This window comes from Paroedura picta, chromosome 8 (genome assembly GCF_049243985.1).
Source record: "Paroedura picta isolate Pp20150507F chromosome 8, Ppicta_v3.0, whole genome shotgun sequence".
Lineage (NCBI taxonomy): Eukaryota > Metazoa > Chordata > Lepidosauria > Squamata > Gekkonidae > Paroedura > Paroedura picta.
In genome coordinates this window covers 46753995-46768659 of record NC_135376.1, presented here as the reverse complement: position 1 = coordinate 46768659, position 14665 = coordinate 46753995, and the positions used below count along the sequence as shown (strand labels likewise).

The 14665-nt window shown below is 42.2% G+C and overlaps 1 protein-coding gene across 7 annotated transcripts in view; it reads left to right on the top strand.

Annotated features, from left to right (window-relative positions):
* The window catches only part of SH3PXD2A (SH3 and PX domains 2A), a 284459-nt gene that overhangs the window by 229350 nt on the left and 40444 nt on the right, over positions 1 to 14665 (top strand). The window contains exon 1 of one of the 7 annotated variants that reach the window (XM_077349638.1): positions 3036 to 3219. The exons of the other annotated variants lie outside the window; for them this stretch is intronic. Coding sequence (XP_077205753.1) covers positions 3165 to 3219 — 55 coding nt within the window. The 5' untranslated portion in view covers positions 3036 to 3164. Of the gene's footprint in view, positions 1 to 3035; positions 3220 to 14665 lie in introns of those variants that run through there. 7 annotated transcript variants of the gene reach the window in all.

The window sequence follows — 14665 nt, the reverse complement described above, 5'->3', positions numbered from 1 at the left end:
AGATACCAACAAACTATGGAGGTGTTGCCATTGTCAGGAAATGTTGTGGTGTTGTCTAGTGTATCAGACTGAACTGTAAATACAAATTTTTGTTCAGAAATTCTGTTGTCTTTCATCCATCTATTGCAGATAAATCTTTAAGATAATTTCCCCCCAATTTCTCTTTTCAGCATTTCTGGAGTTAACTTTGAAAGACATCATCTGGTAAAACAATTACACATTGCTGGCCTGGACTCAGACTATTTAAAAGTTGAGTTGGAGAACAAATAAGCACTGGCAGGCTGAGACATAGTTGAGAAGAGAATGCAGGAGAGTTTTGTCAGCAAGAACCAAAAAGTAGAGTTTGGTTAAAGGACTCTGTGTTGGTTCATCAGCACTTGTGTAATATCTTGTGTGTATTTCAAGGCACATCTTGCAGTTCATACTTGCTGCATTCTTGCACTCCTGTCAAAAATGTATTGCATTTTGGCTAAGTGCTTTTAGTTGCATGGTAAGAGTGCAGGTTGCATCTGCTGTGCCCACAAGCTCACCCTAATGGGTTGGACCCTATGTTCAGTCATCAAGGTAAACGATGGTTGATGTATGTAGGAAAATGCTTAGACGATTGGGGATCCTGGCATAGATTTGACATGGTCCTTGTGTTCAATCCAACTCAGTAGTTATATCATAGGTATGGGCTGTCAGGTGACCTTTTAAGAACCCATTTATATGATAGAAGTGTTGAAACAATAGGCTTAGAAGGGTGTATCTATGCTTAGGACTGCACTGTTGATGTCCTTTCTCCTCCCCCATGCTTGGCTCCCATGCCATTTGAACACAGCAGAGCTGGCCCTGGGAAATGTATCTTGCACCTCTCTAGCCCACCATGTGTACTACGCTAACCTTTTGCGATTGACTAATTTACTCTCCCGCACCCAGTGAAGTAAGAAACAGGGGGCCACCCTTCAATTGATTTGGAGCCAGTTTCAGCCATGTGCTAATAATCTTCCTTTCTCTTTGGTCTTATTAAAACTTGTATTGTTGCATATATCTCATGGCAACAGAAAACCTTTACAGCATAGCTGTTTTCCAAGTAGGCCAGTAACTTCTGGGATGGAGAATTTAGACCAAGTTTTGAAAGGATTGCCCAGTTCTTCACTAACATGTTTACAACCATTCAGGGACATGGCCCAGAATGCAGAGCTTTAAATCTGGTCTCAAATGCCAGTTCAGGAGTGGGATTAACTATGTGTTTCCACTGCTAGTTCCTGCTAAACCGTTATTGTGTTCTCCAAAATGTAGCTGTCCAACTAATTGTACGTCACCATGAAAATGAGTAGAAAATTGATTTTAGTAGTTAATTTGGGTTTCAGGAGCCAGTGCTAGAATCCAGAACCTCAGTTTACTGTGTAATATAATTGGATTTATTTAGTATATTTATATTGTGCTTTTCCTAAAATAAGTGCCAAATGGTTTCTAAACACACAATCCAGTGTACAATAGATAATTAAAACCAGCATCCTATAAGAAGAGCCTGTATAAAAACCTCATCCAATTACCCAACTACATCATTGTAGTTTAACTCTGCGTTCATTCAACAAATGCAATTCAGTCTCCTGTCTGTAAAATGGGAACAATCATTGCCAAAGTTACATGAAAATGATTAACAAAAGCTCATGCAATGGCTACAGTTTACTATCTACTTTTTCATGTATCGCAGCAACAATCTCTGAAGATATTCCTTTAACTGCTAGTGTGATCTTTATCTTGCCACATGCCCAAAGAGAGAGACTGGATAACGGCAACTGGGATGTGTGTCATGCATGATCAAACTAATTTTTATTTATACATAATGCATACTATACACGACCCATAGTTACGAATTGTTCCCAGCTGACAGTATTTCCCTCCAGTATTGTTTCACACCAAGGAAATCCGTTTTATGTGCTCTTTTGAACTTGGTAAGCTTTGCTGTAGGGCATTGTCTCTGCACATCTGACAGACAGTATCAGAATCTCAATTTCATTCATGAGCTGATCGAAATATGTAACTTCAGCTCTTGTGTCACAGATGACTTATTCATAATGAAATGGATGAAGCCCCATGGTAATAATGTATTTATCTTGTTTCTGTTCGGTGAAATTTATTAAGAGTGACAGTGCTCCTCTGCCTCATTTCACAAATTTGTCAGGCTAACCTCTTTTAACACCAGGCTTTCTGCCCGCAAAACTGTTAAGATTCTTTCTGCTACAGCTGTCATCCGCCAGTGGTATGAGCATTGGGATATTCTATGGATTATTAACGGTGTGAACATTGGCAGTGGCTGACTAACAAAACAAAGCTAGGAGATTTGTTTGGTGCCCCCATTGTTTATAGTAATGATCTGCTTTCATACAACAAAATCTAATTTTTCAAAAACTTAAACCAGCCATGGCCTTGCTTAGTGATGACTTGCCTGTTACATAATCTGCTCATTCAAAGGGGAAGATGGTGCCATCTATCAGCAGAAGCCTCTACCCGTCACTGGCAGTAAAACTCCCTTAAGCTGTCATAGATATATTCAAATGAGCAGCTCACACCTTGAATAAATCTTTGTTGGTCTTAAAGGTGCTACTGGGCTCTGATTTTATTGTTCCCTTAAGCTGTGTGTGCAATAGACTGTCAGTTTGCATAGTTTTGTGCTGTGTGTTGAATGGGACCCATTTAGATCTCCCTATTCCTCCCTGTGTTGTGAATGCTTCATAATGGTAGGGTTTGGTTGGTTTTCTACCAGCTATAATCTTAAGGGTAGAAAAGCAGAAGATTCTTGGAGTTGTAGGAACTGTGGACTCAGGCTGCTGAGTTGCTTTGGGAGTGGCTATCTCCTAACTGCTTTCATCTCTCCCTCCGTTCGGTGCAACGCACTGAGTTAATTGGCAGTTTGTGAAATGTGCTGGCCGTTCTGCAGGCAGCTTGGTTATAGGAGAAACGTTCCAGAGGGTTGGTCTGTTGTTTCCGCTCCTCGAGGCGTGGCTTCTGAGCCAGGAATGATGTTTGAATAGGACTAAGGAGAGAAGCCTGAAAGACGGTTGGAGAGGGAAAGCAAACACTCTGTCAGAACAGGTTTGCTTTGGTCTTACCAAGTGTGTGTATGTGAAGTGCTCCTGTAAATCTTGCTAGAACTCACTAGCCAAGTAGAGTTGTGGATGGGGGATGTTCAAAGAACTCCTGGATGCTTCAGGAAGTGGCGTCGGCCGTTTGGTAGGTTGTCTTCTGCTATTGTGCGTGCTGAAATGATGCTACCCAGCCCTTGATAAAAGCTGCTGGGAATGCTAATGGCATTAATTACTGTAAAACTAGTGAGATGCAGATGCCTTTTAAGACGTGCCTGCTGCAGTGTATGTTCAAGGTACTACTAATGCTGCATTAACCATCTTAGTCGTCAAGATATGCATTAGATGCAGGAAATATTTGGTGGTGGATGCTCTCCATTTTGTGCAGCTTTCTCCTTGTTGCTGAGCAGGAGGCATGGTTTCTAAGGACTGTAAAAGAAATTTCTATTTGATATTTGAATGACTTTGCCTGAAATAAGTCTCCTAACTTAACATTTTGGGTAGACATTGACCATTTCATATTATACTATGCAGAATTCCTACTCTGTCTGAACCATCTTCTCAGCTAACCTGTGTAGTGCATCATTTTATAGGTAGGAAGAGAGGATGGAAGTGACAACTCTTTGCCTGTAGACAGCCTATTCTGCTTTCAACTTGAGTTTCCGTGTTTAAAATGATACATCTCTCTGTTAGCTGATACTGATTCTAAAGTCTGCCTGTCTTCTGAAGTTAACTGGTGGGTGTGAAAAGAGTTGTTTCTTGACTTTTGCCCTTTTTTACCAAGTGTACAGAAGGTAATTAAGACTCTCCTCTAGCTCAGTCGTGAGGCATCTTGTTTCCTCCAACTACCCTTAGGGGGGGGTTTGTTAATGTGACTTGCTTAGTCTATGAGTTTTAGCCAGCCCCCTTAAAGAATTGGGCAGATGAAACCTCGTTTTAATGTCTGTGTTTAAAACCACTGTCAAAGTAGTTTGCCATTGGAGGGAGTGGAGACCACTATTATGTCCTGGCCGCTATAGATTACTTGTTACCTTACTGATCTCCTGGATTTCTTAGGCAAGCTGACAAATGAAAGCAAGGTTTAACATCAAGGTTGCTTCCCATTGTGTAGTAAAGGCTAAACAGGACTTCTGTGTGCAGAGACCATGAACATGAATGACAGTTGCAAAACACTGTATTTGTTTTCTACTCATTAGTTTTCTGGAGATTTCTGGCTGCTATGAGACATGGGATTCATCCAAGAGGGAGTTTGCCCACCTTCATGGTGGGTTGGTAGTATTCCTGGCTTTTCGAAGACCATAGGCATAGGCATCTGCAAGACAGCAAAGGCTAGAGAGTTTGACTCCAAACTGTAGAAACAATACCTAGCCTTTTCCTGGAAGCAATATAAGAAATTGTATATATTCAGGCTTTCTCCACAAACAGGAAGCCTGGCAAATTGCGACATTCCCTTTTTTTTCCCCTTCTTTTTTTGATTATGCACATTCTTGTCTCAAGTTGCTAAATGCTGTGAATGAAAGCCGGTCCTGTAATGTCTGCAGTATTTCTTAATGCTCTATCATTTGCTGGATAGAAGATTCCTAGTTGCAGAAAGACAGATGCATTGAGCAGCTTTGCAATGAAGGATGAAGAATTGTTGATACAGGAAGCCAAAACTCTTGCCAAAATGGAAGGAGGACTCCCACTTCAACGGTATTGGTGGGAAACGTTTCCGGGAACAGAAAAGCATCTTTCAAAAGTATATTGCTTATTAAAAGAAAGCTGGCAAGCATACAGGGGCACATACTGCATTTCCTGCCAGTCATTTCCGATGAATGGATCTGGTGTTATGAGACATATTGTACAGTACTTACCACTAGCTAAAAGGCTGCAGATCATTGGTTCACAAAGGATGGCATGCCTTTCTAATGTTAGCAGCTCCTGTGATTTGTCCAGATTGAAGGGATGTTTCCTTCATGACTAAAACACATCATATTTTCCTAACCTCTCCCCCATTATGGTTTCTGTTTGATTTCAGTTCAATGCAACTCCTGTTTTAAAAAAAACAGATTTAATTGTACTTCTTCCAAGAGACATGGGGAGAAAAAAATATACTTCATCCATAGTATGTTTGGGATGGGTTTTTTTTACAGCTCCTTCAAAAAAATGAAGGGAGTGGGGTTAAGGTTAAAAATAATAGCCGTCCACAGTGGATGGAACTCTCACTCTTTCCCACTGTTCTGTCCCAAAGTCCGAGCTGAACGGCTTTAGACATAGAGTGTCCAACGCAGATTAAACTCATTATAAATCATGTTTATTAGATATCTCATAGCATAAGACTTCCATCATTGCAAGAGTTCTTGTAATCGAAGGGGGATTCATTGAAGTTCGGTCTGGTATAAATCTTTCTAATTGGAGTCCCACACTCATCAAAGTTTGTGGTATGTACGATACCTTGCCGGACTAGCCCAGTACCAAGGGCCAAGAATCCCTGGGGGCTGCCTTATCCTTTAGCAGAACGAGATCTCCTGCCTCAAGAGCTCAGGTGTCTTCCACTTCGATCTGCTTTGCAAGGTTGGTGGTAGGGTTGGGCGCTTTGGCTCCCAAAGTGGCCGTTCGCTCCTGCCGCAGCCAGCATGCGCCACAGGGGGGGGGAGGGGAGGTGCGGGTATCAGCATGCCAGCAGGCGCACACATGGAACTCTGCACCTGCGTGAGTGTGCCCACTGGCGTGCCCACACCCACACCTCTCCCCCTCGCGGTGTGGCACTGGCTGCGGCGGCCCAATTAAAATCGAGGGTGAACTAGCTGCAGCAAGAATTTCTTACAGTTTTATGCAGTATTGAAATGATCTACAATGACTATTGAGAATGAATTTAGTTCCCTGTATGCTTAGTTCTCTGTTATTTTATTATAACCAAAACATACAAAGATTCTTTTTTAAAACTGTACAACTCCCTGTCTAGAAGTCTCATCAGCTTGCCTTGGAACACAGTTTAGACTTCTTCTTTTTTTTAGTTTTGGCACACAAATTTGGAGGATTCTGCAAGGACTGTAAATGTTGGTCTTATCCAAAAAAATTATTTGAATGGTATTGGATGAAATCCATAACATGTGCTGTCTGGGCATACCTGAGTATTCTAGCAATAAAAGTAGCCTTTAATATTTTATTATTTAATTTATATGCTGCCCTTCCCTGCAAGCAGACTCAGGGCAGCTTACAATATGTACTTGCAGCTAAAAACATCTTTTAAGCCAGGGGTAGTCAATCTGTGGTCCTCCAGATGTTCATGGACTACAATTCCCATGAGCCCCTGCCAGCGTTTGCTGGCAGGGGCTCGTGGGAATTGTAGTCCATGAACATCTGGAAGACCACAGGTTGATTACCCCTGTTTTAAGCTATAACACTTTTGCCAGGAGAGGTTTAAGGATTCACGGGGGTTGGACTAGATGACCCATGAGGTACCTTCCAACTCTTATTCTATGATCTATGGGTCCTGTAGCACCAGAGCCAGTTTAAGGATTTGTGCTGCTCTAGCAGAGTTCAATTGCAGCAGGAGCAGCCACAGTGGAAAGGGCTATTACTCCGCATGTCCTTAAAGAGGGAAGGGTGTGGAGAAGAGAGGCTATGGCCCTGATCCCTGGGGGAAGGCACCATCTGGGGCTCTTGGAAGCGCAGAGCCCGTAGCATGTGCTAAATGGGGAAACCAACTTTGACTTTTGCTCTGAATATTTGTTCTTCGTTATGAAGTTAGACAGGAACTCTCTCCATCCTCTGCATGATGATTCATTAACTGTATTCTTCCTCTGCAGCCACTTAATCTTTTTCTACCAGTATATTATTTAAAGAGTAGGATACCATAGCTCCTTTCAAACTGGGATGACTGAGTTTTTAGGGCAAGAGAGAACATTTATGGCTACATGCCCAGTCTGCGGAGTGGTAGTGCAAACTGTTTTGTTTCCTTTTGAAATGACCATTATATAATCAGGATGGAAAATATTTAGTCATTTATCCAAGTTCAAGATGCAGAAATGTAATCTCCCCATTTTTACATGGAAATGGCAGGTTAAAACTGAAAGCATTTAAAACCTTGTTCTTGCAAAGGGGGCAACTGAACCAATGCCATTTTTCATTCTTGCCCTTCCCCTAGGGTAATCCTAGTGGCAAATAATATTGGAAATATGGACAGGGAGAATTAATGCTTTAATTTGTATACCATACCTCCCCATATGGATCAGGGCAGAACAGCTGGGGAACATGTTTGTTTATTTACAACTTTCTGGCAAGTCACTAACGATGAGACCTGACAAGCTATGGATGTCTTTGGTCAATAACCTGGGTCAGAGATATTGGTGACTGTTCCCAGGTAGACCTAGGTCTCCCATTCTGACAGGTGTCGCACAGACTCCTGGGTGGGCTGGATGTTGCTTTTGCACTTCTGAAGATAACTCCATGCATTCTACAAGTAAAACCTGTAGGAATGTATCTGATAGGCCAAGACTTCTATGCCACATCTACTAATGCCCAAGGTAGAGAAAACCAAGACTGCAGTTTGACGCATGTGGCTAGTGATAAAGTGATACATCTTGCTAAAGAACAGTGACATATCCACCTCTGGGGAATCAGTTACTGAAACATGGAAGACTTTGCCACTGTTGTCTTAGAAGAACGTATCCATTTCCTCAGAGATGTTTACATTACATAAATAGAAATGTTGCCGTTGCCGTTGCCTTCCCCAGTGCCCCCTCCCAAACTCTCTAGAAATATAGGCAAGAGATGAATATACTTTTGTTCCTTGGAGGGTTTGAGGTTGTTTTTGTTTTTGTTTTATTATGCATACTCCCATCTTGCTTCATTCAGCACGCTTGCTCAACATTGTACCTATGGCTGGCAACATTCAGCCTATCTCTTCCCTGCATTTTTGCAAATTCTGCTGGGATCTGTGATTCTATTAGAGTCACCATTTTTAGCAAAAGGAGCCAGTTTTAGCAAAAACATAGAAATTGGGGCATGTGTGGAAGTAGTTTTTGCAGATATTTCATCTGACACTCATGGAGAATAACTGGCAGAAATCCCAAAGGAGGCTGGCTGTGTTACTTGTACTGCCTAGTCAAAGAGAAATGACTGCTGGCAAACAGATACGCTGCCTGTAAGATGTGCTCACTGTTATGCTACAAACAGACCTGATGGCTTCTTCCAATTTATTACAGAAATTTCTGAAGAATCGTTTGTTCTTTTATCTTAACTAGTGTGTGAGGCAAGGGTTACCTAATCAAACCTCTGAGCATTTGAGCACATTTGCAAGTATTCTTTGGATTGCTGTATTCTGGACAAGGATCATCCATTATGTTGTAGGAAGTTTTGGGATTTGATGCCTTTTCTTAATACAAGGAACATAATGTTTTCCATTTTAAAGACATGAATGTAAAATTTCTCAGTAGTACAATTAATGAATGTTGGATACCCCGGATACCAAGTGAGGTGGACAAAATCAAGAGAGCTTTCGGTTGGGTGAGGTTTAGGGTTTATTTTTACATTTTGCAACAAGTTGACATCCATATTTTATCCCAAGGCCAGATAGGCTGCAAAACCTGAATTGTTTTGGAGCTTGTCGTGCAGTTCATCTGTAATATTTACAGCATTATTTTAGAAACCCGTTCAGCAAGTTATGCTCTCCTGACTTGATGAAATCTTTTCTGGATATGGGAGTGGCTAGCCTTTTCAGATTGTTTTGGTTTGGTTTGCCTCTTTTGCATGTGAGGTTTCCAACCTCCAGGTGATTGCTAGAGACCTTCTGGGATTGCAACTGACCTCCAGTCAACAAAGATCAGTTCACCTGGACAGACTGACTGCTTTGAAATATGGACTCTGTGGCATCATTACTCCACTGAAGCCCCTCTCCTCCTCAAACTCCATCCATCTCTCGTTCCAACCCCAAATTTCCTGGTATTTCCCAACCCAGAGTTGGCAACACTGAGTTTCATGGGACAGATGACTCTCTGATTCTCAGATTTCATAATTAAGAATGATTTAACATAGTGTCAACCCATATACATACCATATATGGGGCAGGAGAGCTGCTTAACTTTAACAAACAAACTGGATGAATGACTAGGATAGACTGCAGGGATTGGATAAGGAAATTTTGGTGCAAAGGGAGAATTTATTTGGAATACATGTGAATTTGGACTTCTCCAAGCATCCTTTTGACAAAGGGAGGAGGTAGTTATGGTAGAGAGGGCATGCAGTTACTTAGGTTGGCCATAATTAAGTCTGATGCCATGAGGTACCATGGAGCACAGTAAGACGTTACTTTCATGGCTGCTCCTAATGGTGTGAGAGCAAAAGTGAACCTCATACTTCCTTGGCAGCCTTTTATTAATACAAGAACAATGTTTACATAATTCCCTACAGATGTTTCTGCAGAGCAGTTTCATAATGGATTGTGAAGTCAAGCAAGATTGTTCTTGCACATTTTAATGAAGTGAGGTGGTGGGGGGAAAAACCACCCCATAAATACATGTCTCATTCTCGCTCTTGAAAAGTGAAATCTCTTGAGGAAAAATATCTAGGACAGACAGTTGAAGTAGGATTATTAGTTTACAGTACTGGAACCTTGATGCCTGTTATGTAGCTCTTAGCCTAGCAATTTTCCTTGATATCTAGATATCTACAGTAAGAGGTACAGACAGCTATCCTGGGCTGAATTTGCACTTACTTTGTTTATTCCGTTGTGGATCCTGCTGAATCCAGATCAATTTGAACTCAGATCTTCCCCCTCCCATTGAAACATAAAAGTGTTCTGCATGTGGTTAGGGAAGCACAGAAGGGAGGAGGAAGCCAAACACAGCAAATGGGGAAAAAAACCAAGAGGCAAATCTCTACTGAGAGAAGTTTAGGCTTCTGGAGCTTCTGCTGAGAAAAGTTAGGGCTTCCCCTTTAAGCCTGGAAACCAGGAACTGACGTCCTGGCCAATCAGGGCTTCTTTACCACAGAGTTCAGCCCTAAATTCAAAACAGGCAGAGCTCCGCATGCTTTCTCAGTCTGATTCTTCAAATATTGAGGGTTATATCCACTCTAGGATATTGCAGGATAAAGGTAGGGTCACTCTGGATCAATCATACTTGTTGCAGGGGGAAAATTTAAATTGGATAAAATCAAAATGGAAATTGCATTCGGTGGAGATGGCAGGGACTGAATTGACCTGGGATTGGAATAAAAGCTCCGTGCGGATTCCGCCCTGGTCTTTCTTTCTTGAATGCTTTTTCAGTAAGGGAGATGTGGTCTGGTAGACAAGTGCCCCAGAAGCAGGCATTATGCCATGGGTTTTAGAAGTGGTGCACACAGGAGTTGATGACTACTTGGGTAGAAGTGGGGGACATTGTCAGGTCTGTTTATTGCTGGCATAGTCAGACTTCTATTTATATATTAGCTTCAAAGCCCATTCCTAAGAATGGGCCCTGCCCCCTGGCCAGGCAGCTTAAGGTGGCTTTGGGCTGCAGCTCGCATCCAGAGCAAGTGGGACGGCCAGGGGCTGGGCAGCTCGTTATCAGGGCCGGGGCAGAGCTCCTTAGCAGGCAGTCAGCAGGCCCAGCCTAGCAGGCCAAGAGGCCCTCCACCACGATCCTTTGCCCAGGGCCTCTCCCCTTACCTGTTGCTGGCTCCAGGCACTGAGGAGTCTGAGAGCAAAGAGGCTAGAGTCCAGGGATGGAGGGCGGGAGCTGCAGGGGCAGGGCCAATCAGGTCAAAGCTGGCTGCACCCTGATTAGCCAGACACATCCCTCCCCCTAGGCTGTTTCATAAATATATAGAGGAACAACAATTGATAAGGATGCCTCTTCCATGCTGCATTGCTGGCTAGTCACTGTCTCTATGGGCTAAAGGTAAAACCACACTAAGGCCCAAACAGCATTGTCTCATAATTTACCATGATTAAAAATGCAATATGTTAACATATGAACCAATTTGATCCCTCATTTTTCAAGCTGTACCCTTTTGTAAGAGAGTTGTGACTTTTGAACAATCTTGGATCATGTGCTGTTGAACATCTTGTAAATAGATTTTTTTTGTCCTGTTCAAAGAAAGAAATGATATTTGTCATTTATCATTTTAAGTTAGGGTGTATTTTGTTTGTGCTGAGTTGGTTATAAATTATCATGTCTTGTTTGTGTGGTTTTGCAGCTGGAGAATTCCACCTCTGTAACAGGAAATGTGTATCTAGTTAAGCTAGTTTTTTTGTGCCTTGTGTGTTGATTGATTACTATCTTGATAACTGTTTGTGAGATGGTCAGGCCTGGTAAGTAATTTACATGGTCACACTAGTCTGGTGAACTGTGTTTTATATACAGTGGCTTGCTACTGGACCCTCCTGCCCCATAGCAGCTATTTTATGTTGCCCTCCTTGGCTTCTTCCTCCTTGGCTTCTTCCTCCTTGGTATCCACACTTGCAACAGGACTGGGGAGTGGGGCCCCCTGTTCTAGTGCAGCATTCCATCTTGTATCATACCATGGCAAACTGTGTTAGCCCTGACACATATTTCTCTGTCAGATGGTGTTATTCCATCATGACCAAACTGAGAACATCAAAACAAAATCAGAGTCCAGTGGCACCTTTAAGACCAACAAAGATAGACTCCTCAGTCTGAGGAAGAGTGCTTGCACTCAAAAGTTCACGCCTTGAATAAATCTTTGTTGGTCTTAAAGGTGCCACTGGACTCTGATTTTGTTTTGATGTTCTCAGTTTGGTCATGGTAGAATAACACTCTGATTTTGTTTTGTTGTGCTGCTTCAGACCAACACGGCTACCCACTTGAATCAAACTGAGAACATGTTCTCCTCCATCTTGCTATTTCATCTCTGCTTAACAATTCACTATCATCCTTACTTTTGAACCATGCAATAAATCCACTGGAAAAGTTGTGTAGGTTGGAGTTTAAAATGAAATCAAGAAGGGCAGGGGCAAAGGGAAGTAACGAATGTCAACATGATAAAAGTAATTATTTTGCATTTTTTTGGCTTGTCAGACTTAGACATCAGGCAAATTGAGGCTAGCAGAACTTGCTTCCAGTACTATAAAGTAATTTTCTTGTGGGTCAATTTAAACTGGTGATGCTGAGAGGGCTTTTAAGCTTTCTCTAGATAAACTGGATATAGCCCACTATAAGAATTTTTATCTATTTATTTAACAAAATTTATACCACCTTTCTGCATTCTCTTGGGATGCTGCTTTTTTAATCGCAGAAAGTGGGTACACCTGAAGTAGGACTTCCAAAGATAACTGCAGTAGTTTGGATTTATTCTTTTAAAATGGGGAGTCTACTTTAATCTGGAAAGCTCTGTCTCCATATAAGGGTTTGAAAATGGTCTTCAGTGAAATCCTAGCACATAAAACTAAAAAGGGTGAAATGGCATGCTTCAAAGTTCATGGTTTTATTAGAGTGTTTATGGTGAAGTTCTTTTAATGTTCATATGAACAGTGCTTGTGAAGAAGAATCTGTAGGACCATTTCCATCTAATTCAGATCAGATGCATGTCAGCTTCTGGTCTATTTACTTCTGTGCCATAATTACAAATGCATGTTTAGTTCAACATTCATCCTATCTTCCTCTACCGCTTAGCAATTCCTCATTTTCAGCAGAAGGCTGTCTGCATTAAGCTTTTTCAAAAAAAGTTTACTTTCTTATTTTTATTGTTTTGTGCCATTAGATTCTGTCAGTGAAGTTGAATTGAGAGAATTGTTGTCCTACTATGACAGTGTAACTAAATGTAGGGGTTCTTTTTTTTCTGACTGGGAATATTATGTAATGAAGTTCCCTAGATTTTTCTTGAGGCAATTGAAAACTGTATTTCTTGGAACTCGGGATGAAATGGTGCTAAAGTAGTGGTGTCTTCTGGAGTGCTTTATTCCCTGCTGAACTGAAACAAATCAAACAAAACACATATCTTTTTAATATTGTCTTCAGTTGCATCCACATGACTGATTCTCTGTGCTGATTTCATTGCCTTTGCCAGTGCTGGGGGTTATTAATAGAGGCAAGAGCATATCCATATGATCAGTTGAACCATGAATTCCAGTCCTGTTCCAACTCTCTTTGTTTTCCAGACAATTAGAATATCTGCCTGCCATCCTTGCCCTTTTATATCTCAGTTAAATAATTACAGAATTTAAAATAAACAAAAAGACCTCTTGTGTGGCAGATCATGGGACATGGTGGCCATGAGGGCTGATGTAAAGAGAATGGTGCCAGTGTGGTTGGGACCTCTCAAAATGTACACCTTCCCATCTAGGTGGCAAACAACAGTTCTTAGACTGCATTCTTTTTTAAAAGATTGTAGTGAAGCATTTTTGGGACCATCTGTCTCCCTATGCTCCCCATAGGGCACTTCGCTCTGCGGGTATGAATTTGCTGGCTGTCCCAGGCCCCTGAGACATCCACCTGGTCGTGACTAGGACTAGGGCCTTTTCGGCCCTGGCCCCAACCAAGTGGAACGAGCTCCCGGAAGATCTATAGGCCCTGCTGGATTTGTTAGCTTTCCTCAGGGCCTGTAAGATGGAGCTTGTCCACCAGGCATATGGTTGAGGCCAGGGTGGAATCCCAGAGTTACTATTGGAGGATCCCTTAGTGGTGGCTAGAACTGGGCCCTCGCTCCCAATTGAGAGAGAGCTCTTAACCGCTAGTTGGACAGAGGAAGAGGGTGGGAATTAGAACTCTTTTATCACCATCTTGTAATATTTTATGCCTAATGTTAAGTTTTAGGGGGTTTTAGGGGTTTACTGCTTTTTATTGTTTTATTGTGAACCACCATGAGTTCTAATGGAGAGCGGCAGTATATAAATTTGGAAAGCAAGCAAACAAGCAAGCCAGGGAAAACCTGGACAGTAGATTATTAAGATGTGGATGGGAACCAAAGGTGGAGCAAAGTGTCCATATAGAAGCAGCTTTCCATTGCAGTCCTAAGGGGAATTGAAGAGCAGGGAAGGAAGGAGGGTGGGGAAACACAAGCATGCAGAAATGAAATTGGAGTAAAACAGGCCACAGCTTTATGGATTAGATGTCAGAGCATTGACATGATGTGGAGCAACCATCCAGACATTGGGTGACCTGCCTCCTGGCCAATGAAACCCTTCCCCAGCCCAAATGCCGGGGATAGACAAGTCCAGTGGTTCCACATGGGTGCAAGCCTCTACATGGATCCCTTGCCACCTGTGAGTAGAGCCAAGTAACACTCCCAAGGTAGGCATGTCACCACATACCACTACCTGCCTCTACTCTCAAGACCTGCACAAAGGAACAGCCTCCACCCCACCACAGATCTTGCCCAATGCTTAAAACCACCAAAATGCTATGACAAGTTAAGGAAAAACAAAAATTACAAGAACAAAGACCACAACCACATAACAAAATCTGTGAATAGGAGAGGGTAAGAGTGATGGTTGAAGTTGATCTGGAGGGACCCCAGCAGTCATATGGACTTAAAAAGGTAAGGAGTGGACCAAGGGACCTGAGCCCACCGCTCCCTCTCCAGGGGGTCATCAGCCACACCTACGCAGTGCAACATTGCCTAGACACAAAAGCCTGTTTCCAAGCCCCACCCTCCACCTTGTGGCCATAAAA